At 32.0% G+C, this 22,205-nt stretch overlaps 1 protein-coding gene across 1 annotated transcript; it reads right to left on the bottom strand.

Annotated features, from left to right (window-relative positions):
- Window positions 1-7,631: 7,631 nt before the first annotated feature.
- Window positions 7,632-10,470, bottom strand: LOC146942079 (Tetratricopeptide repeat (TPR)-like superfamily protein). The gene has a single exon (XM_085756043.1). It carries the CDS (start codon window positions 10,421-10,423, stop codon window positions 8,240-8,242), a length of 2,184 nt encoding a protein of 727 aa, XP_085612169.1. The 5' UTR covers window positions 10,424-10,470; the 3' UTR covers window positions 7,632-8,239.
- Window positions 10,471-22,205: the final 11,735 nt, after the last annotated feature.

Genomic DNA, 22,205 nt, shown 5'->3' on the forward strand with positions numbered 1-22,205 from the left:
AACCTCTTATGTTTAAAGGTCGATTTAAGTTTGTGAAAAAAAAAAACATTGTGTATATAATTGTGTTAGTGTTTTATAATAAGAGTCGTAGTGTATATTTTTACAGTATGTTAATTAATTGTATTTTTATTGTAAAATAAAAATTGTAATTTTTTTTACTAAAATACTCTATCTGGATACAATTATAAGGACAAAAAAAAAAAAAACAACTTGCATTTGTTTGACCCAAACAAAGGTCAACTAAAAGCCAAAGATATTGTCATTCCTGGTTCCCCTCCCCTACCTGGAATTCCATTATGAAAGCCAAAAATACTCTCAAAAATGGTTTCAATTGGCATGGAGGCTCTGGTGACTCCTCCTTTTGGTATAGCATTGGACATCCTTTGGCCCCTTTGTTCCACTACTCCTTATGTGCACATCAATGGCATTGCTTTGAGAGTTAATAAGGTTTGTGTCTCGTCAGACCAAATGAAAGTATCTTCAATGTTGGAATTAAAGTGAAGATAGAGGCAGAAAGTGAATGAATTAAGGAGTATTTTATGTTAGACTTTAATTTTGAGCTTAATCATAAGTGTGTGTTAGAAAGGATAATATTTAAAATAGGGAGTGAGGTTAGCATCAGTTTGATTCATCTGTTTTTGGATTTCAAAATTATAAACCGATAACCAAACTAGATCGGTTTAGGCTGGTTCAATTCGGTTTTGAATTGAACCAAACAAGATAGGTTACTTTTTTGGTTTGATACAGTTTGAATTTTCAGTTTCATCAGCTTTGTCTAAACTACTTACAGATTTAAAGATATATCAAAATTATAATAAAAATTTAACTAGTTATACAATACTCCATCCGTTTCAAAATGAGTGTCGCGTTAGCCAATTGCAAACAGATTAAGGAATGGAATAAAGTAGTCAAATGTCATAGCAATTTTATCAAATTATCCTAATCAACTATTGGTTTGTTTTTCATTAAAGAAAAAATAATACTTTGGAAGTAATGTAACATAGTATTAATTGAAGGGTACAATTGAAAAGAAAAAGTTATTATTGCATTGGAAACTGAAAGTGACATTTATTTTGTAACAATTTTTTTGGATAAAACGACATTCATTTTGAAACAATAGAGGTGACCAAGAATAAAGATAAACTTTTTTTCACATGGCCACCTTTTCCATCGTATTGTATCATTCCACCACACTACTACCTAAGCATGTAAAAATATCAGAATTTTAAAACCAACCACGAGCCTTGCCTTCTCATTTTGTGGTTGCTCAATGCCATATTTAATGGAAATTATCAAGCCAAAGAGAGCACTATTTGTATTACTAACCAATAAACCGGTTAAATGAAATGTCTTTAGGGGTTGTTTTAGGTCATTTTTAAATGAGAGAAACTGCAACTTCTCTCTAAACTTTCTTTCTCCTTTGTTCGTCGAGGAGGGGTGGTTTTAGGTTATTTTTTGACCTAGAATCACCCCTCTACATCTTTTTTCCCTTTTGTTTCAATCTAAATAAGTGGTATTCACATATATCAAATTTTTTCTTTTGTGTTTTTTTGTGATTTCGTCGTCTAAGTGCGGCGTTGTGTTGTTTGTCGTCTTGTACCGCGTTTGATTTCGCGTCTTGTCGCGGTGTTCGTTTAGTTCCTATTGAAAGATCGGCATCAGTCAATTACAAATTCAACCAATGATTTGGGCGTCAACGTTGCAGATCCGGAAGCATATGAATTTCGGTGACTTAGGTTTTATCATATTATTTGTAGGCATTTTGCCGTTTTATGCTAATAACTTGGGTGCTGTGAGTTTGTTCACAGATTCACCCTTTACGTTTTTAGCAATGTTTGTATCTGATGTACTCTATCGATTTGAATGAATGAATATCGTTTTGTTTTCGTCAAAAAAAAACCGGTTAAATGAAGTGAATCCGCCTAATTTCTCATTAAAAAAATCTAATAAAAAAAATAAAAAAAATCTAATTAAAAATATTAAAAAAATCATAAAAAATATTAAAAAATTCTGGAAAATGAAAAATAATAAAAAAATTGAAAAAAAATATGAAAATTAATAAAAAAAATTGAAAACAAATTTTGAAAATATTAAAAAATTCTGGAAAAATGAAAAATTAATAAAAATATAAAAAAATTCTGGAAAATTAAAAAATTAATAAAAATGAAAAAAATTGAAAAAATACGGAAAAAATTTAAAAATTCAGGAAAAATTAATAAAAATAAAAAATGATTAAAAAAATAAAATAATCTAATAAAATGAAAAATAATGAAAAATCAAAATTCTGGAAAATATTTAAAAAAATTCAAAATTTTCATTGTAATATGCATATTTCGAAATTTTCATTGTAAAATTCCCGGTTTATAAATACACAAAAATTCCCGGAAAAAATACTAATGAAAATTTCGAAATTTTGAAAAATACACAAAAAACCTAAGCTCGGTTTATAAATACACATATTTTTTCCCTTATTCTCGGTTTATAAATACACAAAAATTTCGGGTTTATGAATACACAAAAATTCCCGGAATTTTTTTTGAAAATAAATGCACTGAAAAAACCTAAGTCGACATATATACTAATGAAAATTTCGAAATTAATTTCAAAAATTTCATTTTTTTTAAAAATGATTAATCTTTTTAATTTTTTCGAAATTTTTTAATATTTTTTTCAATTTTTTATTAATTTTTGATTTTTCCAGAATTTTTTAATATTTTCAGAATTTTTTAATCTTTTTTATTTTTTTAGAATTTTTCATTATTTTTCATTTTATTAGATTATTTTATTTTTTTAATCATTTTTTATTTTTATTAATTTTTCCAGAATTTTTAAATTTTTCCCGTATTTTTTCAGATTTTTTTTTCCAGAATTTTTAAATTTTTTCCATATTTTTTCAATTTTTTCATTTTTATTAATTATTCAATTTTCCATAATTTTTTATTTTTTATTAATTTTTCATTTTTCCAGAATTTTTTAATATTTTCAGAATTTTTTTCAATATTTTTATTAATTTTTCAATTTTCCTGATTTTTTTAATATTTTTAATTAGATTTTTTATTTATTTAATTAAAAAATGATTAAGTGGCTTTTTTTATTTTTTTAATTTAATAATTACCCACGTGGCATGCCACATGGGCATTGACCGGTCAAAATTGACAAAAAGGACCAAATTTGCAATGGGGTTAAAACTTAGGGGACCAAAATTGTAGTTTTCATAGTTAGGGGGCCAAAATTGCAAGTTTTTGAAAGATAAGGGGGGAAAAGTGCACTTTAGCCTGATTTGTATTAGTATTATGTTTGGAAGCCTTTTTAATGAAACAAATTTGTGTTCTTCTTTTCAAACTGAAGCCATGGCTCGTGCTGCAGGAGAATACATGGCCTATACTTTTCTTCAAGTTCCGTTAATTCACCCAGTTTTGACTTCACTGATGTTCTCATTCTCATTTCTATTGGTCCATGTGAAATTGTTTACTCATAGTAGCCAAGGTCGAATGGATTGCAATCCTGAATACTTAATGAATAGATTTAACCAATATGCTCAATATTAATGGTATAACCACACAATGTTATTGGTCCAAGCGAAAAAACGTGTATTATTCCACTTGATCCACATAATTTTATTTTATAAGATTTTATTTCTTAACTGATTTTATTAGTCAATTAAGTCCATCTATGTATGAGAAACTTTCCTTCCTCTGATTTTTATCACCAAAATAAAATATGTACGTCAAAGGTTGATCTAGTTAATAAGAAGTTGACTCATATTGCATAAGGCCATGGATTTTACTTATGTACATAGAATATGTAAAGACCTCTGTGAACTTTAAACTCTATTTTACTCTGCGAACATCTGGGACCTAACTTTAAGATTAGGAACCTCTCATGTTTAAAGGTCAAGTTAAGTTTGTCAAAAGAAAATTGATGTACATAATGTGGAAGATATATACCCTGAAAATATAAAGAGGGCAGGATTTGAGAATTTGAAAAAAAGATCTTGATGAAAAATTGAGATTTAAAACTAAAGAAAATTTGAGAGAAAATAAATTGAGAGAATTATTTTTCATCCTATAGAAAAGTCTATTTAGATCAAGTTGAGTTTAAAACCAGACTTGATCTCAAACCCATGAATGGATAGTTTGAAGAATCAACTCAAAACAACCACAAAAAGGTTGCAAAATAACAATTGTAGTTTGATTAGGCATATAATTATCTCTTACAGTTATATCAATAGATTTGATTTGGCGGAAAATGTTAGACTCTCACAATGTGATGAATCAATGTTTAAATCTCAACTGAAGGATGTATCAACATTAAGTGTCACACACACTTCTTGAATAAAACTTTGGTGGAGAGAAGTTACGGGAAAAAATCATCAAAATTATGGTGGAGTTACCCAAACAGTTTTGGATCGAAATGTCACACTTGAGAATATAATGGTCATAACTTGAATGATCATTGTGGTAATAATAATTGTTGTCCATGCATTTTTTTTATGGTAGGGATCCCTTCTAATACATCGTCTATAGTTGGAGAGTGAAAACTTTGAAGAACTAAGAACATGGAAACCACTCTTCCCCGATCCTAAATACTAATAGACAAGTCCCCGGTGTTGCCGTGCTTGCTGCCAAAACTCCCCATAAGGTGATTTTATCTGGTTCTAAGTTCTAACCCTTGTTCTTGCAGTTTTGAATAACAAATGAAAGCTTTATGCTCAAGTCCCTATAGCCTGATAGATGGAGGTCAACAATGCCAAACATGGATCCTTGATGTTATAAAATACCTTTTCAGCATAATCTAGTCTTCCAAACTGGCTATACATGTCTATTAGAGCAGTTACTATAAAATCTTCCACTCTCAGGTTGTTCCTCGGAATGTAACTATGCAGCGTCTCTCCAATACGTAGATTACCAAGTTGGGCAACACCCAGATAGTAGTAGACTGGCAATAGTAATGACATCTGATTTTTGCCCACATATGTTCGTTTAGGAGAATAACTCCATGGCATCACTTGATTTTCCAACCAGCACAAGCCAGATATCATAGAATTCCATGTGATCAGTGGTTTTTCTCTCATACTATAAAACAAACATTAAGTGGCTTCTATCTCATCAAATCTAGATTACAAACTTATTAGCCCATTTGCAACTAAGCGGTCATTAGGCAGCTCACTCTTCATCCCATAACTGTGCAACTCAATAGGTTCCATGAAACAACATCTCTATAAGACATATGATCAAACATGTGGCGTGCATGAGAGGTAAAACCAAGTTTCATTACAAATTACTGGGTCACGGAATCGCTGTGAAGGCAAACTTCATTTCATAATTACTTAATAATTTGTGCTCAAGGGTGATATCTTTTCAAAATTTGATTTCAAATATCTAAATATCAATTTAAGAATTTGGTGTTTGTAACATCCCAGACGACTTTAAGCATTGCCGACTGACCCTACAAGCCAACACGAGTCTTTTCAGTGTGTTTTGTCCTCACTCGCACGCTTACCAGGAAACTTCCCGGTAGGTCACCCATCCAAAGACTCCTCCAAGCACGCTTAACTGTGGAGTTCTTATGGAATGTGCTACCAAAAAGAAGATGCATCTTGTTGATATAGGTAGTACCAAACAGTTCTTATAAGCCTTCCTTTAACCATGTAGTCTCATACCTACACGGCTTTAGGATCCCTCTCATTCCGATGTGATTCGGTTCCTCTATAAGCTGTCGGGAGCCGCTCATTGTCGTGCCTTGTGCACCGGCGATCACTCCCCTTCTCTCGTCAGCCGTGGGTGTTACATGCCCACCAGCTTCCGCTTGGTTCGTCCCCAAACCACACCGTACTGGGAGAGGTCTGCTCTGATACCATTTTGTAACATCCCCGACTGCTTTCAGGATTGCCGACTGACCCCACAAACCAACGAGTCTTTTCAGCGTGTTTTGTTTTCACTCGCACGCTTTACATTCAAATTTTTAGGTATACCATATAATTTTTCATTATATTATATACACTAAAAGTTATACTTACATAGGCGATTTCTTAATCGAGATTGAACCGTAGAATTGAAAACTGAATTGAATTGAATAACATAACATTATCAATTCATATGTTTTCCATGGAAAAAAAGCCCAAATAAAAGAAACCTTCAATAGAAATATTATCTATAACTATAGTCCTTTCTTTTTATAAGGTTACAAGCTTACTTTAACAGCAACGCCAACCGATGTGGGACTCGGACAAACAAAAGGCACAGCCATGGCCTTTCTTTCTGCTAAAGCAATAGCTTCAGTGTCACGTGTAATGGAAAATATCAAGCAAAATGAATGAGAGTACCATTTGTAACTAGTCCCTCGGTAACAAATTTGAAGTGGCTTACTGGGTTGAGAGGATTATCTTCAATATGTTAGCAAATTTGCAATGATCTTGATGATGAATTTAAAAACCACATTGCAGTCTTTTTATCTTGATGATGCTAAATTGTAGTCTTAAGACGTAAATTAAGAAATCTAAAAAATATAATGTTGGTAGTTTTATACTCGTATCTTGAAAATTTAAACATTTATCTTTTATAAAAATAAAATAAAAAATACTTCTCTTTTAAATATAATGACCATTTTATATTTTAGGAGGATCAGACAATTTAAACAAATGAAATGTGGCTTAGTTGATTAGAGTAAAGGTTTACTCCTTTATTGAGTGCAACAAACGCCATGGCCAGCACATCGCATTTGTTCGTAGGCTTTGTATATTTCTTTGGTGAAACTCCATGTTGAGGATGGTGTTCAATTGGTTGAGTAATTTTGTCCCTCGTTATTGTTGTTACTAGTTCTTTGACACCCACAATTATTGTTAATTTTTCAACGCCCTCAATTATTCCATTGTGAGGATGTTTTTAGTGAAGACAATTTGTTATGTATTGGTTCATCATTATTCTATCAGTTTGCCAAGTCTAACGAACTTCTCTTCTTTTCAATCACACTGTGTTTACAAATTACAATCATCCTTTCAAGGCATACTACCACAAAATAGATTTTGTCTAATATATATGTATAAATGAAATGGTTTTATACCATACACAAATGTTTTTACATTGTTAGATCGATAAATCATATCACATCTCATTTAGTTTAATGTCTTTCAAAAAAAAAAAATCTCATTTAGTTTAATGGTAAAATTTATTTATTTAATGGTGAAAAGTAGTTTATGAATGATGTAACAATGACAGGAAGAAATTTTATGTGGACCGATTTGTTCTGCATTTGGTGATTAATGTTTTTGTTTCTTGGATTAGGATTATGTGACTTTGTGGGTGGGGTGGTGGTGGTGAAAGTTATAGTAACTTAGAGCACCATTATCGGTTGCTTTATTGAGTTCATTCATGGTTACTGAAACACTTACGTCAATGTCACATGAATGTTTGGCTTTGTAATGGGTTCTCTAACTAAAAAGCATGTCTGTGGAGGAAAAACTTTATTTTCTCTCTGCCATGCAATTTCCATTATTTTGCAATAATTATACTAATGTAAAATATGGATGTGAGGTATAAAGTGGGGTCTGGTAGGACATATTTTAGAGTTTTGATAGGTTGCGTGATTTAGAAAATGTAGCTAAGTTGTTTAAATAATTAAAAAGTGTGAAATAATATATAAAAACAAGTGCGACTCATTTAAAGAATGTCATGTGTGTATGATGGATGTGGATGCTCTTAAGAGCTTACATGTGAGTGCTTTTGCACGGTGGTGGTTTCACAATAACCAATGACATAATGTCCGAGTGGTATGGATAATTGGCTTTCAAGATAAGGTGTTATTATCAACTTTTCCTACTTCTCATTGATCAGCGTTACCGCGGTGCCTTGTTGCTTTTTTTTTTTTTTTTACATCCTCCTCATCTATTTCAACTTCAAAATTAGCAGCTACATGCAAACCACGTATTGGCTTGCTCTTCTTCCTCGTCGGCGCGTTTTCTAAGCTCATGGTACTTGTATAAGGAAAGTGTCACCACAGTAGTTGCTTTCTCTATGTGTAACTTTTGAGTAGGATTAACAATTTGCTTCAAAGACCAAGCTTGCCTAGTTTCTATTCATCGTTTCTTCCCATCTTATTTTTATTCGTACAGTTCAACCCAGACAACATTTGCCAACTCTTAAAATTCGTTCTAGGTGATGCTTATTTGCATGATCCAAATCTGTTATTCTAATTATGGACAGACACATCAAATATATCCCGGCGGTTATGCATTATGAAGTCAATATAGACACAAATGCTGCCAAGTGCTTGTATTCAAATAGACTTCACTTGGGCTTAAGTTGTTATTAGAGTCATCAACAGAAATCACATCAATAACACTAACACCTGAACATCCATCTCCTCCACTATCTTTCATCATTTCCCTCACCCTTGCTACATCATCCCATCTCCCAACAATGGCATAAAGATTTGACATTAATACATAAAATCCACCATTTTTGTGATCTAATAAAAACAATTTTTTTGCCAAGCACTCCCCAAGCTTCACCTCTCGTTGAATACAACAAGCATTTAACAAAGCTCCCCAGACAGCAGAATCGGGCTGAATCTCCATTTTGTTTATAAATTCAATTGCTTCCTTGAACAAGCCTTCTTTACCTAATAGAGCAACTATGCATGCATAATGTTGCAGACTCGGCGTCAAACCATACTCTTCAGTCATGACATTGAAATATTCCAGTCCTAAATAGACAAATCCCCCGTGCGTGCATGCTGCCAAAACTCCCAAGAAGGTGATTTTATCTGGTTTTAACCCTTGTTCTTGCAGTTTAGAATAACAACCAAAAGCTTTCTGCTCAAGTCCATATAAACTATAACCTGATATGATGGCATTCCATGTTGCCAAACATGGATCCTTGATGTTATAAAATACCTTTTCAGCATAATCTAGTCTTCCACACTTGCTATACATGTCTATTAGAGCAGTTCCTATAAAATCTTCTACCCTCACATTGTTCCTCAGAATGTAACTATGCAGCGTCTCTCCAATCCGCAGGTTACCAAGCTGGCAACACCCAGAAAATAGACTAGCAATAGTAATGGCATCTGGTTTTTGCCCACACATGCTCATTTTAGAGAACAACTCCATGGCATCACTTGACTTTCCAGCCTGCACACAGCCAGATATCATAGAATTCCATGTGATCAGTGGTTTTTCTCTCATATCATAAAACAGAGATAAAGCGGCTTCTATCTCGTCAAATCTAGAATACAAACTTATTAGCCCATTTGCAACCAAACAATCATTAGACAACCCACTCTTCACACCATAACCGTGGAAAGTGCATCCAATAGCAAAATGTGAAGGATTAGTAATTCCATGAAGTACACCAATCAAAGCAACTGCATCTGGTTTTATATCTAACTGAATAGTTTGGATAAAACACTCAACCGCAGACTCTATATCACCTTTTACAGAATAGCTAGAGATTATCGCTGTTAACGTAATCAAGTCTTTTGTGGGATAATATTTGTAAAGCTGTTTCGCCATATATGTGAACCCTTGCTTTGCATATAGACAAACCAGCGAAGTAACAACAGAAGCATCATTTGTAAAGCCACATTTGACAACATAACAATGAACATTTTCCGGAAATGCATTTGCCGATACAAGATTCATTATCGTAACCGAACTAGGTTGGAAACCTTCCTTCAGCATCTCTTTAAAGCAAAGAATAGCCTTGTTAAAAAGACCACTTTGACCATAGGCACCAATCATAGTATTCCAAGAAACAACACTCTTCTCGTCCATTTCACCAAACAAAAGTTGGGAAGCTTCCAAATCATCACATTTAGCATACATTGACATAAGAGCATTATTCAAATGAGAATCCAAACCAAAACCAGCTTTAATTCCAAACCCATGAATGGATCTACCTTGAAGAATCAGCTCAAAACAACCACAAGAAGGTAACAAACTAACAATTGTAGTTTGATTAGGCCTAAAACTATCTCTTAACATGTCTACAAAGAGTTGAACAGCATGATAAAGATACCCATTATGCGAATACCCACAAATCAATACATTCCATGAAACAACGTCTCTGTAAGACATTTGATCAAACATGTTGCGTGCATGAGAGGTAAAACCAAGTTTCATGTACAAATCAATAAGAGAAGTATTAACATGAATAAATTGGTTAACGCCACGTTTGAGAGATTGGGTTTGAATCTGGCGTGCTTGTAACACAGCGGTTGATGAACAATGAATGAAAGAAGGAGATGAAAGACAAGCTTTGATGAGTAATGAAAAAGTGAATTCATTTGGGTTCACGTTAGCCTGTAAAATTTGGCGAAATATAACAAGTGCAGGGCTCGTCGCATTTTGGAAGAGAGAGTGAAACAGAGAAAGATTGGGTCTGCTTCTGAGGCAGCAGGGAATCGTTGTGGAGGTAAACTTCATTTCATAACTACGTCATAACTTTTGCTTAAGGCTGATATAATCTTTTGGAGTTTGAACCCAATCTTGATATATTATGCATGAGTTAAGCTTACAAAGACCAAACTAACATATAAAAAATAGTACTCCCCCGATTCAAAATGAGTGTCGCTTTAGCCAAAAAAATTTGTTTCAAAATGAGTGTCGCTTTCAGTTTCCAATGCAATAATAACTTTTTCTTTTCAATTGTATCCTCCAATTAATACTCTGCACACTACTTCCAAAATATTACTTTTAAAACTAACCAATAGTTAATAAGGATAATTTGGTAAAATAACCATTCTCTTTATCTTAATCATTGCATTTCTTAATATGTGTATAAACAACTAAAACGACACTCATCTTAAAAAGGAAGGAGTATTAATTAATCTTCTCTTTTAATAATAAAAAAAATGTCAAAAAAAGGTATCAATTGAATAAAGAGAGATCAAAACTACATTTAAATTGAATAATGGTATCAATTTAGTCTCTTACAAAAAAAGTAAAGGTCTTTACAAATTTAAGACTTGCATTTTTTATTCAGCAAACTGTCTTCAAATTCACAAAAACTGAAACTTGAGTGTTTGTTGTAAGAGTTGCAATTATTGTTGCTCAAATAACATGTGTTCTTGATTATTTTTTTTTTTAAAAAGTGTTCTCTTATGCCACCAAAGGGCATGACTTGAAGAAAATTCTCTGCAGCATATCGGACATTCTTGAATTTTGTTTTCCATACTAATAAATAATAATAGAACATTAACATAAACTATTATTATTATCAAAATTATTGTTAATAATAATTTTCTTATGTAATGAATCACCACTTTCATGTAACTCATTTAATCATTCATGTGTTGTGAGCATCGGTCCTCTTGATCTTGATGATTGTATATGTGTTTTGCAATTGTGGTAATTGTCGTGAGAAGCAACATAATGCAATATTTCTCCTTTGGTGGTTATACTTATATCCAATGAAGAGTGGTTTCACAATGTCGAGTTTCTTGAATCGTTTGGATCGGCCATTAGTTGGATTTTTGACACTCATTTTTGCTAGTTTTGCTCTCTCTATGTTGAAAAATTCCAGAACCGTCGTCCAAAAACTATTATGGTTACTTTCATCTAGAGCATTCATGGTTGGAGATACAAGGGCATTATTGTGTGTGAGAATGTGCAAATGTTCTTATTTCTATTTCTAGCCAATCTTAACCGTTACGTTACATCTTTACGGTGCGTGATTTAGTTGAACCTCTCCCAATAATTAATCCACCATCTCTTTTTGAATTTTGACGGAAATAATAACTCTTCTCTTTAAAAATAAAGGAAATAATAATTCCTGTGAAAAAGAAAAGAAAAAAAACAACAAGTATTTGACCATGATGAACCTCTTCAAGATGTTTGTTAGATTGAGGGAGTGAGGTGGATTTGTTTAATTATTGAGAAAATATTGATTATTTTTCTCAAATTACTTCGAGAAAATAAGTATTTTCCTCTGACTAGTTAGTCTTTTAAATACCCAATCCCATACAACACCTACCGTTTGTAAGATCAATTTTTTTGGAAAAACGGTTTTGTATGTTTTTTTTTTTTTACAAAATTTAACTAAGGACAAGAAAAATATGAGAAATTAAATCTGAAAAAAAATGATTGAGAAAATATACTAATCATGAACAAAAAGGTTAAACGTCTCAAAAAAGAAAAGTTAAATGAAGTATTTTTTAAAAAAAAATTAAGTAAAATCATAATGATTTTTTTAAAAAAAAATTAAGTAAAATCATAATGATTTTTTGGTCAAATAGTGCAATGGCTAGAGCTCACATTAAATGTGAAAAAGTGGAGTGTCCGGAGTTCGAACCCCTATGCAATATCCCTACCAACTGAGATAAACTCACGGAATAAAATCATAATGATTTTATAAAAACATATTCCTTCCTTTCAAAAATAAATCAAACCAATAAACAAAAATTAAAACAAACTTTTCTTTCGTTTTTGAAGAAAAAGTTAAAACAAACTTATTAACAAAAATTAAACAATTTCTAAATAAAACAAGGAAAATGTTAACAAATGCCCTAAGGGCATTGTTTAAGCATATAAAAGTAGCAACTTTTGCATTGAAAATTGTACCATTATGACTTTAACAAGTGTTTGACTTGTATTTTCAACACATAATTTCTTTTTGTGGGTTCCTTAAGGCTTAAACAATGCACTTAGAGCACATGTTAACAAGACCCATAAAACAAACCTATTAAGTATTAACAAAAATTAAACTATTATAGAGCCCCTTTTTAAAGGATACTACCTAAGTGACATGAAATTAATATCACCAATTGTCATCATAATTTTATATCAGCCGAGTATTACCCTTAAATAAGGACTCTCACAAACACTCTTATGCCACTATCTATGTCCTTCAATAAAGGAAGTTATTTCGTTTTATAACCTCCCAGCTTACACTACTCTTTGTACCAGCCGATGTGGGACTTGAACAGCAAACATAGGCACGTTATAACGCTTCTGTTTCTCTTTGTATTTCGCCACTGCCTCCACAAAAATCATGTTGTCTCACAATTCCATGTTTAATCTTTCTCTTCTGGATTTCATATATTTCGTGTCATTTTAGATTTCATCTTCCAAAACAAATCAAAAAGAATATTTTAGTATAGATTTCACGGATCAAATAGCACTTTAAAACAAGCCACAGTCTTGGCCTTTGTTTATGAGGAAGCAATAAGCTTCAATGGGCCATGTGAAGTGACAAATATCAAGCCTGTTAAAGCACTGTTTGTGATGCTTGAGAAGATTATCTTCAATATGTATGCAAAGATTGTTATGTCTTGGCTTATCATTGTATTACTAAACCATTGTTATCACATCAAGAAAGGAGTCTCCCCATTTTCTTTTCTTCTGTTGGGATCTCTTTTGAATGAAATAAATTGTCTTCTTGTTTTCAAACTTAATCCATGATGTAGGACAACACCTGGCCTAGCCTACTACATTTCTTCAAGTTCTATTAGTTTGCCAAGTCTGACTCCAATGTAGGAAGCTATTCCATCATCTCTAAGGTTACCTATTCAAGATTATTTTTGTGATTTAGAGATTTAAGATCCTCTTGGCCAATTTTTGCAGCAGGGGAGATGTCTATACTCTATAAATCATTTTCCTTCCTTGTGAATCCGTTAGTAGTTTTTAGAATAGAGATCTGGCCAAAGTCTCTTCCTTTCTATCTCTTGGAGCTATATATTACCTCAAACTAATGTTCTCACTCTATAACAAAATAATATTAAACCAACAATGCCATCAACCGGTTACTTATATGTTTGTTTTGGAGATGAGTACATTGTAAACGCATGTGCATCCGAAGCTACATTTTGTAGCTTTTAAATTTCAACGTTTAAAATGTTATTTCACCTTGTGGTGTCAGTATGCAAACTCATTGCGAAACGTCGTGATTCTCATAAATGACAGATGTATCAAATGTGTAAGCATATCATTAGGATATGAGATTCTTGTTATAATTGCTAATTGATATCGTAGTTAATTATTTAGTTTGACTACATATGTACATTTAAGCAGGGACGGATGCATGTTGGTACATGTGTGGGCTTGTGCCTACACAAAAAATTTAGAAACAACTTTTTTTTAGTAGTCTAATGTACTAATAGTTGATATTTTGATCATATGATCCACACTTATCACAATTTATTTCTCTTTTGGTCCAAACATTTCATCATATATCTCAAATTCTTTCTTGATAATATGAATATTATCTAGAATCAAATGCGAAATTGTGTGCGAGATAACCAGTTAAATGATTGTTTAGTTATTTATATAGAGAAAGATATTTTTATAATTCAAAAATCACATTACAGAAGGAGGAAAGTTTGAAGTCCCTTGCATAATCTCTTAAAAAAAAAAAGCCTAGTTTGTTTGAAGGCTTTGCATATTTCTTTGGTGAAACTCGGTGCTGAGGGTGGTTTTCAATTATTGTTGTTTTTTCTACACCCTCAATTATAATGTATTGGTTCATCATTGTTAAGAAAGGAGTCTACCCATATTTTGAAGATAAATTTGTGTTCTTTTCAAACGTAAGCCATCATGTAGAGGAATACCTAAAAGGATTAGATAGAAGGATCACAAAGACTTGTTGGAAGAAATAAAATTCTCGTTTTGGAAATGGCTAACAAGCAAATTGTCTAATTTTAATTATCCTCTTAGCCAATGGATTTTATATCACTGGATTGTTTAGGGGCTTGATTTAAGAAAATAGGAGTGCATAACAATAATCTTTGGTAATTAGATATTTGTTTGTTTTTATGTTGAGTGGTTTCGGCCCTTGTGATACATTCTAAAGCTGTTAGGACCAGGAGTTTTTAGTATGATTTTATGTGTAGGTTTTTTTTAGCTCGAAGAACCATTGGATATCATAGAGGACGATGAGTGCAGATTGGTGAACTCTGGTTAATAAGTTTGAGATGATGCATTTCAAGAGATGTAATAATTCTGAGCTCTATGGTCGAATTTTAACATGAACCGTAATTCACGTAGGATTTATTGTGGAGATATTACTATTTTGAGTTATTAGGTGAATTGATATGAGCAGTTTGAACATTAATCTTACTTACCTACCTGACGTGAAGCTTCAATTTTGAAAGGTACTTTTTTTAGAGATTGTAGAATTGATTTTGTCATATTTAGATTTTAAGAAAAATTGATTTTATTTGTAGAATTGATTCTACTTGAAGTTAGAATTTATAGTTTTTGACTTTTACAATTGATTTTTACATGTCATATCTACTTTTACATAAATTGATTCTAACATAAATCATTTTATAATCAACTCAGTTTTATTCAAGGTCCAATGGATTGCAATACTTGATGAGACATTTAACCAATATACTCAATGTTATTGGTATGACCACAAAATGTTATAGCTTGATCTAGTTGAAAAATTGACTCGTTCTTCAAAAGGGTGTGCGCGGATTCAACTGATGTTATCGGCATAAGGATTTCGTTGATGAAATTTGTGAAGACATTTGTCATAGTTCTTTAATTCTCAATGTTTGTCCTACAATGATGAACATCTTCAAGATGATTGTTAGAATGAGGGGGTGTGGTGGATTTGTTTAATTATTGAGAGAATATTGATTATTTTTCTCAAATTAATTTTACAAAATTTAACTAAGGACAAGAAAAGTATGAGAAATTTAATCTGATGACAAAATGTTTGAGTGAACAAAGTGGTTAAACGTCTCAAAATAGAAACAAGGTGGTTATTTAAAAGAAATTGAAGTAAAAACATAATGATGTTGTAAAACATATTCCTTCCCTTCAAATATAAAACAAACATAATAACAAAAATTAAACTAATATTACAAAGCCTCCTATTTTGAAAGAGGCACCTCGATCATGTTAAATTAATATCACCAATTGTGATCATAATTTAACATAACCCAAGTTCTACCCTCAAATGAGGACTCTTACAAATTAATCTTCTCATGCCACCATCTGTGACCTACAAGGTAGGAAGTTCTTTCATTTTATAACCTCACAGCTTACACTAGTCTTTGTAGCAGCCGATGTGGGACTTGAACAGCAAACATAGGCACATAATAATGCTTCTGTTTCTCTTTGTATTTCGCCAATGCCTCAACAAAAATCCTGTTGTCTCATAATTCCATGCTTAATCTTTCTCTTCTGGATTTCATATATAGTTTGTATCATTTTAGATTTCATTTTCCAAAGCAAGTCAAAAGGAATATTTTAGTATAGATTTCATGGATCAAATAGCACTTTAAAACAAGCCACAGTCTTGGCCTTTGTTTCTGAGGAAGCAATAAGTTTCAATGCCATGTGAACAGAGATACTTGAGAAGATTATCTTTAATATGTATGCAAAGATCTTGTTACTTATTCAACACCCTCGATTGTTCGATGCTAGCTGAGGATGCTTTTAGTCAAAAAATTTGTTATGTATTGGCTCATCATTGTATTACTAAACCATTGTCATCACATCAAAGTAATATATTACCTCAAAGTAATGTTCTCATTCTATAACAAAATAATATTACAACCAACAACATCCATAATGTCTATTCCGTTGCTTGCTTACTTATTACTTTCAATGTCATCAACCCGTTACTTATATGTTTGTTTTGGCGATGAGTACATTGTATACACATGTGCATCCGAAGCTACATTTTGTAGCTTTTAAATTTCGACGTTTAAAATGTTATTTCATCTTGTGGTGTCAGTATACAAACTCATTTCGAAACATCGCGCGATCCTCGTAAAATGACAGATGTATCAAATGTGTATGCATATCATTAGGATTTACTTGTTATAATTGCTAATTGATATTGTAGTTAATTATTTAGTTGACTACATATGTAAAGTAGAGATAATTGTTTTTTATTATAATAACATTTCCTGTTTGTTTTTTATTATTTAGAACATTTCCTGTTTTGTGTAAAGTAAGTTGTATCTATATATTCACCCTCTTGGGTCTTGGAAGATGAAAGCAATATACAAGAAATTGTGACTCAAACCTGATGTGGCTATCCCAACGCCCTCCAATTCATCCACTTTTGGTTGTGGCTCAACGTGTTTGCCTCTTCGATGTCATCAAGATCTCTATGGTTCTTTTAATTACTTTATTTCTTTCTAGTAAATCAATAGTGATGAAATTGAACTAATAAGCAGCTACAAAGTGATGTTTAAAAGTGCACTGATGTCAAATAAATTTAATTTCTATATTAAACATCCAATCTTCTTCTAAACAACACCTTCAACCTGAGGTAAGGTATTTAGATCCAATATGTTTAATAATGGTAATAGTTCTTTCTACTTATAACGTTTGCAGCTTAGTTCAACCATTGCACCACCCAATGTGGGACTAAGAGTAACCTCTGTTTCTACTTTCTAGTGTTTCGCCAGGCTTTGATACCAACTTGTAATGCCCTATTTCTATTAAAACGATAAAACACGCGAATAAAACATATATTCAAGAAATAGACGCTACGTCTCAACAAAATCCAAAACAACATGCATATATAAAAATATCTCAACAATCGCAACGGATACAAATCATACATCTCCAAAAATATATATGCCATGGTCAATACACATCATCATATAAATTATCCAAATCCCGACAAGTGGGTCAAATCTCAAAATAAAATAAATCCAACAAAAGCATAAAGACACTGACAACCTAATCAGAGCCTAAACCTACGAGTCCAAACCGATAACGGAGATTAGCTCCCGCTATCCAAGCACTCACCAAAAGCGAACTACTCCTGCATAGCGTCTACCCATCCATACAGACAGGTAGGCGGTCAAAACCACTGGAGGTTAGCTTTACATCAATCATAATAAATATATAACAATATGACATGAATAAATTAAAATCAAGTCTCAAATCATTCACAAGAGCAGTTAACCTTCATATACACATTCAACCATTCCAAATATATCAAGCATGTACTCATCAAACACACTTATCACCAACAATCATCATTCACATGTCACAAATACGACATCATGCCAATATGCAATGCACCTACTCGACACATATATGCATGTGGTACCATATCAACAACCGTTAGATGCCAACATAACATCTTAAGTAAGAGTACACCTCCTCTTACAACCAACTATGTAAAAGTACACCTTCTTTTACATTTCTCATATGACTCAATATGTGTATGATGCATGGACATACAACAACGACCTAATAATGCAACTTACAACATAAACAACCACCAACGACAATGTAAAAGTACACCTCCAATTACATTGACTAATTCAACAACAATTGCATCATCAAGTATTCATGTCCATACATTCAACAAAATCACAATTCAAGTAAGAGTCATCACCATTTTATCAACAATCTTCAACATCAATTGCAACATACACATTAATCCACAACAACTACACAACATAGTCCAACAATTCCATACACTTTCTCATAAACCAAGTAAAGTGGAAAATACAACACCTTATGATAAACATCATTTTCAACACCTAACAACCATGAAATGACATTAACAACAACACTTAACAACAATCACAACTCATAATCATGAATTCAACTGATGTTATCGGCATAAGAATTTAGTTGATGAAATCTGTGAAGACATTTGTCATAGTTCTTTAATTCTTAATGTTTGTCCGACCATGATGAACATCTTCAAGATGATTGTTAGATCGAGGAGGTGTGGTGGATTTGTTTAATTATTGAGAGAATATTGATTATTTTTCTCAAATTAATTTTACAAAATTTAACTAAGGACAAGAAAAGTATGAGAAATTTAATCTGAAGACAAAATGTTTGAGTGAACAAAGTGGTTAAACGTCTCAAAATAGAAACAAGGTGATTATTTAAAAGAAATTGAAGTAAAAACATAATGATGTTGTAAAACAAACATAATAACAAAAATTAAACTAATATTACAAAGCCTTCTATTTTGAAAGAGGCACCTCGATCATGTTAAATTAATATCACCAATTGTGATCATAATTTAACATAACCCAAGTTCTACCCTCAAATGAGGACTCTTACAAATTAATCTTCTCATGCCACTATCTGTGACCTACAAGGTAGGAAGTTCTTTCATGTTATAACCTCACAGCTTACACTAGTCTTTGTAGCAGCCGATGTGGGACTTAAACAGCAAACATAGGCACATAATAATGCTTCTGTTTCTCTTTGTATTTCGCCAATGCCTCAACAAAAATCCTGTTGTCTCACAATTCCATGCTTAATCTTTCTCTTCTGGATTTCATATATAGTTTGTATCATTTTAGATTTCATTTTCCAAAGCAAGTCAAAAAGAATATTTTAGTATAGATTTCATGGATCAAATAGCACTTTAAAACAAGCCACAGTCTTGGCCTTTGTTTCTGAGGAAGCAATAAGTTTCAATGCCATGTGAACAGAGATGCTTGAGAAGATTATCTTCAATATGTATGCAAAGATCTTGTTACTTATTCAACACCCTCGATTGTTCGATGCTAGCTGAGGATGCTTTTAGTCAAAAAATTTGTTATGTATTGGCTCATCATTGTATTACTAAACCATTGTCATCACATCAAAGTAATATATTACCTCAAAGTAATGTTCTCATTCTATAACAAAATAATATTACAACTAACAACATCCATAATGTCTATTCTGTTGCTTGCTTACTTATTACTTTCAATGCCATCAACCCATTACTTATATGTTTGTTTTGGCGATGAGTACATTGTATACACATGTGCATCCGAAGCTACATTTTGTAGCTTTTAAATTTCGACGTTTAAAATGTTATTTCATCTTGTGGTGTCAGTATACAAACTCATTTCGAAACATCGCGCGATCCTCGTAAAATGACAGATGTATCAAATGTGTATGCATATCATTAGGATTTACTTGTTATAATTGCTAATTGATATTGTAGTTAATTATTTAGTTGACTACATATGTAAAGTAGAGATATTTGTTTTTGATTATAACATTTCCTGTTTGTTTTTTATTATTTAGAACATTTCCTGTTTTGTGTAAAGTAAGTTGTATCTATATATTCACCCTCTTGGGTCTTGGAAGATGAAAGCAATATACAAGAAATTGTGACTCAAACCTGATGTGGCTATCCCAACGCCCTCCAATTCATCCACTTTTGGTTGTGGCTCAACGTGTTTGCCACTTCAATGTCATCAAGATCTCCATGGTTCTTTTAATTACTTTATTTCTTTCTAGTAAATCAATAGTGATGAAATTGAACTAATAAGCAGCTACAAAGTGATGTTTAGAAGTGCACTGATGTCAAATAAATTTAATTTCTATATTAAACATCCAATCTTCTTCTAAACAACACCTTCTACTTGAGGTAAGGTATTTAGATCCAATATGTTTAATAATGGTAATAATTCTTTCTATTTATAACGTTTGCAGCTTGGTTCAACCATTGCACCAGCCAATGTGAGACTAAGAGTAACCTCTGTTTCTACTTTCTAGTGTTTCGCCTGCCTCGCAATTTTTCCAATTCACAAATATGTTTAATATTTCTCTGCTTCAAATCATTTTAAATTTCCATTTTTAAAGCAAAACAAAATGAATATTCACGTATAGATTTCTTAAGTCCTATAGAACTCTAAACCAGCCACATGCCTCTTTTTGTGGAAGCACTATTTTTTTTGGTATTCTGTTTAGAAAGCCTTTAGATGAAAGAAATTTGTGTTCTTTTCAAACTTGAGCCATGCCAATACTGGGCCTATCATATTTATTTAAGTTCCATTAATTCAATCAGTTTTGAATTCACTGATGTTCTCATTCTCCTTTCTAATGGTCCTAGCAAAATAACATCCCTTTGTAGTTGCTAAATTCGAATGGATTGAAATCCTGAACACTTACTTGATGAGAGATTTAACCAATATACTCAATATTAATGGTATGACCACATAATGCTACTGGCACAAGTGAAAAATCATGCATTATTCTGCTTGATCCGCCTAATTTTGTTTTATAAGTTTTTTTCCTTCTTAAGTGATATTTTTTAGTCAATTAAATTTATCAACATATGAGAAAAATTTGTCCTTCCTCTTAATTTATCATCAAAATAAAATATTTATGTTATAGGTTGGTCTAGTTGAAAAGAAGTTGGATCATACTTCAAAGGGGTGTAGATTCAACTCATGTTGTCAACGTGAGGATCTCTTTAACGGAATCAATAAAGACATTTATTAGCGCTATATGAGTCTTAAAGGTTGTCCGACTCTGGTGAATCTCTACGAGATAATGTTAGATTATGATTAAGCCCGTTTTTGAGTTTTTAGTGGCCTAAGATGAACCTGCAATTTTGTCTCTAACTAATAAATATATAAAAGGGAATGCTAACCGGTAATGCATTGAAATTGTGTAATTAATTTATAATAAAGTCAAAAACAGTTTCCTTTTATGGTAATAATTCCCTTTTATGGTATGCTTAACCAATGCCCCGGGGGCACTGGTTACCAGGACCCATATATAAAATATTTTAATTTCTAAAGTGTATTACGTTAAAAAATAATCTAATAAAACTATAATAAAAATCTAATAAAAAAAAGCCTTTAAAAAATCTAATAAAAATATCAAACTTCATACGAAAAACATTGAATTTTAATTTTATATCCAAATATTCATATAAAACGATTCTAGGAGCATTTCTAGATTTCTTTCAAAAAAAAAAAAAAGGAGCATTTCTAGATCATCAATAATCGCAACACTTTTAATTCAGAAAAAAAAAATCATTTACATCAACATGACACCTCCATTTAGAATTTAAGTATTATTTTTTGTTTTGGACTTAATGACCACTAATTTTTATTTTATTTTGGGGTCCAAATTTTAGACTATTTTTTAGAGGGCTAGGACGGTCGACTTCCTCACCTAACTCAAATACGACCCTGATTATGATCATCTCATGTTAAAGGTTGAATAAATAATAAGGAAGATTTATATCCATAAAATACAAAGACGGGGAGGATTTAAGAATCTCAACAAAAGAAAAAAAATAAAAAAAAGGAAAAATGTTGGTTGATTTAATTGTAGCACGAGCCGATATAGGACTAAGCCAAAGAACATATGCCCACAAATTAATACAGTATGTCAATTGTCAATAACCCCCTTTTGTTACTTGTGATTCGTTGTTCCTCTACAAATAGCATGTTGTCACAACTCTCCCGATTCACAAATATGTTTAATTTCTCTCTTCTTCCTTTCATATGTTTCAAATCATTTAAAATTTCAC

Source organism: Medicago sativa, chromosome 3 (genome assembly GCF_051527215.1).
Source record: "Medicago sativa cultivar Bolivia chromosome 3, Bolivia_mono, whole genome shotgun sequence".
Lineage (NCBI taxonomy): Eukaryota > Viridiplantae > Streptophyta > Magnoliopsida > Fabales > Fabaceae > Medicago > Medicago sativa.

Coding starts and splice junctions, on each gene's coding strand:
- LOC146942079 (XM_085756043.1), bottom strand. CDS start 10,423: ATGAAGTTTACCTCCACAACGATTCCCTGCTGCCTCAGAAGCAGACCC.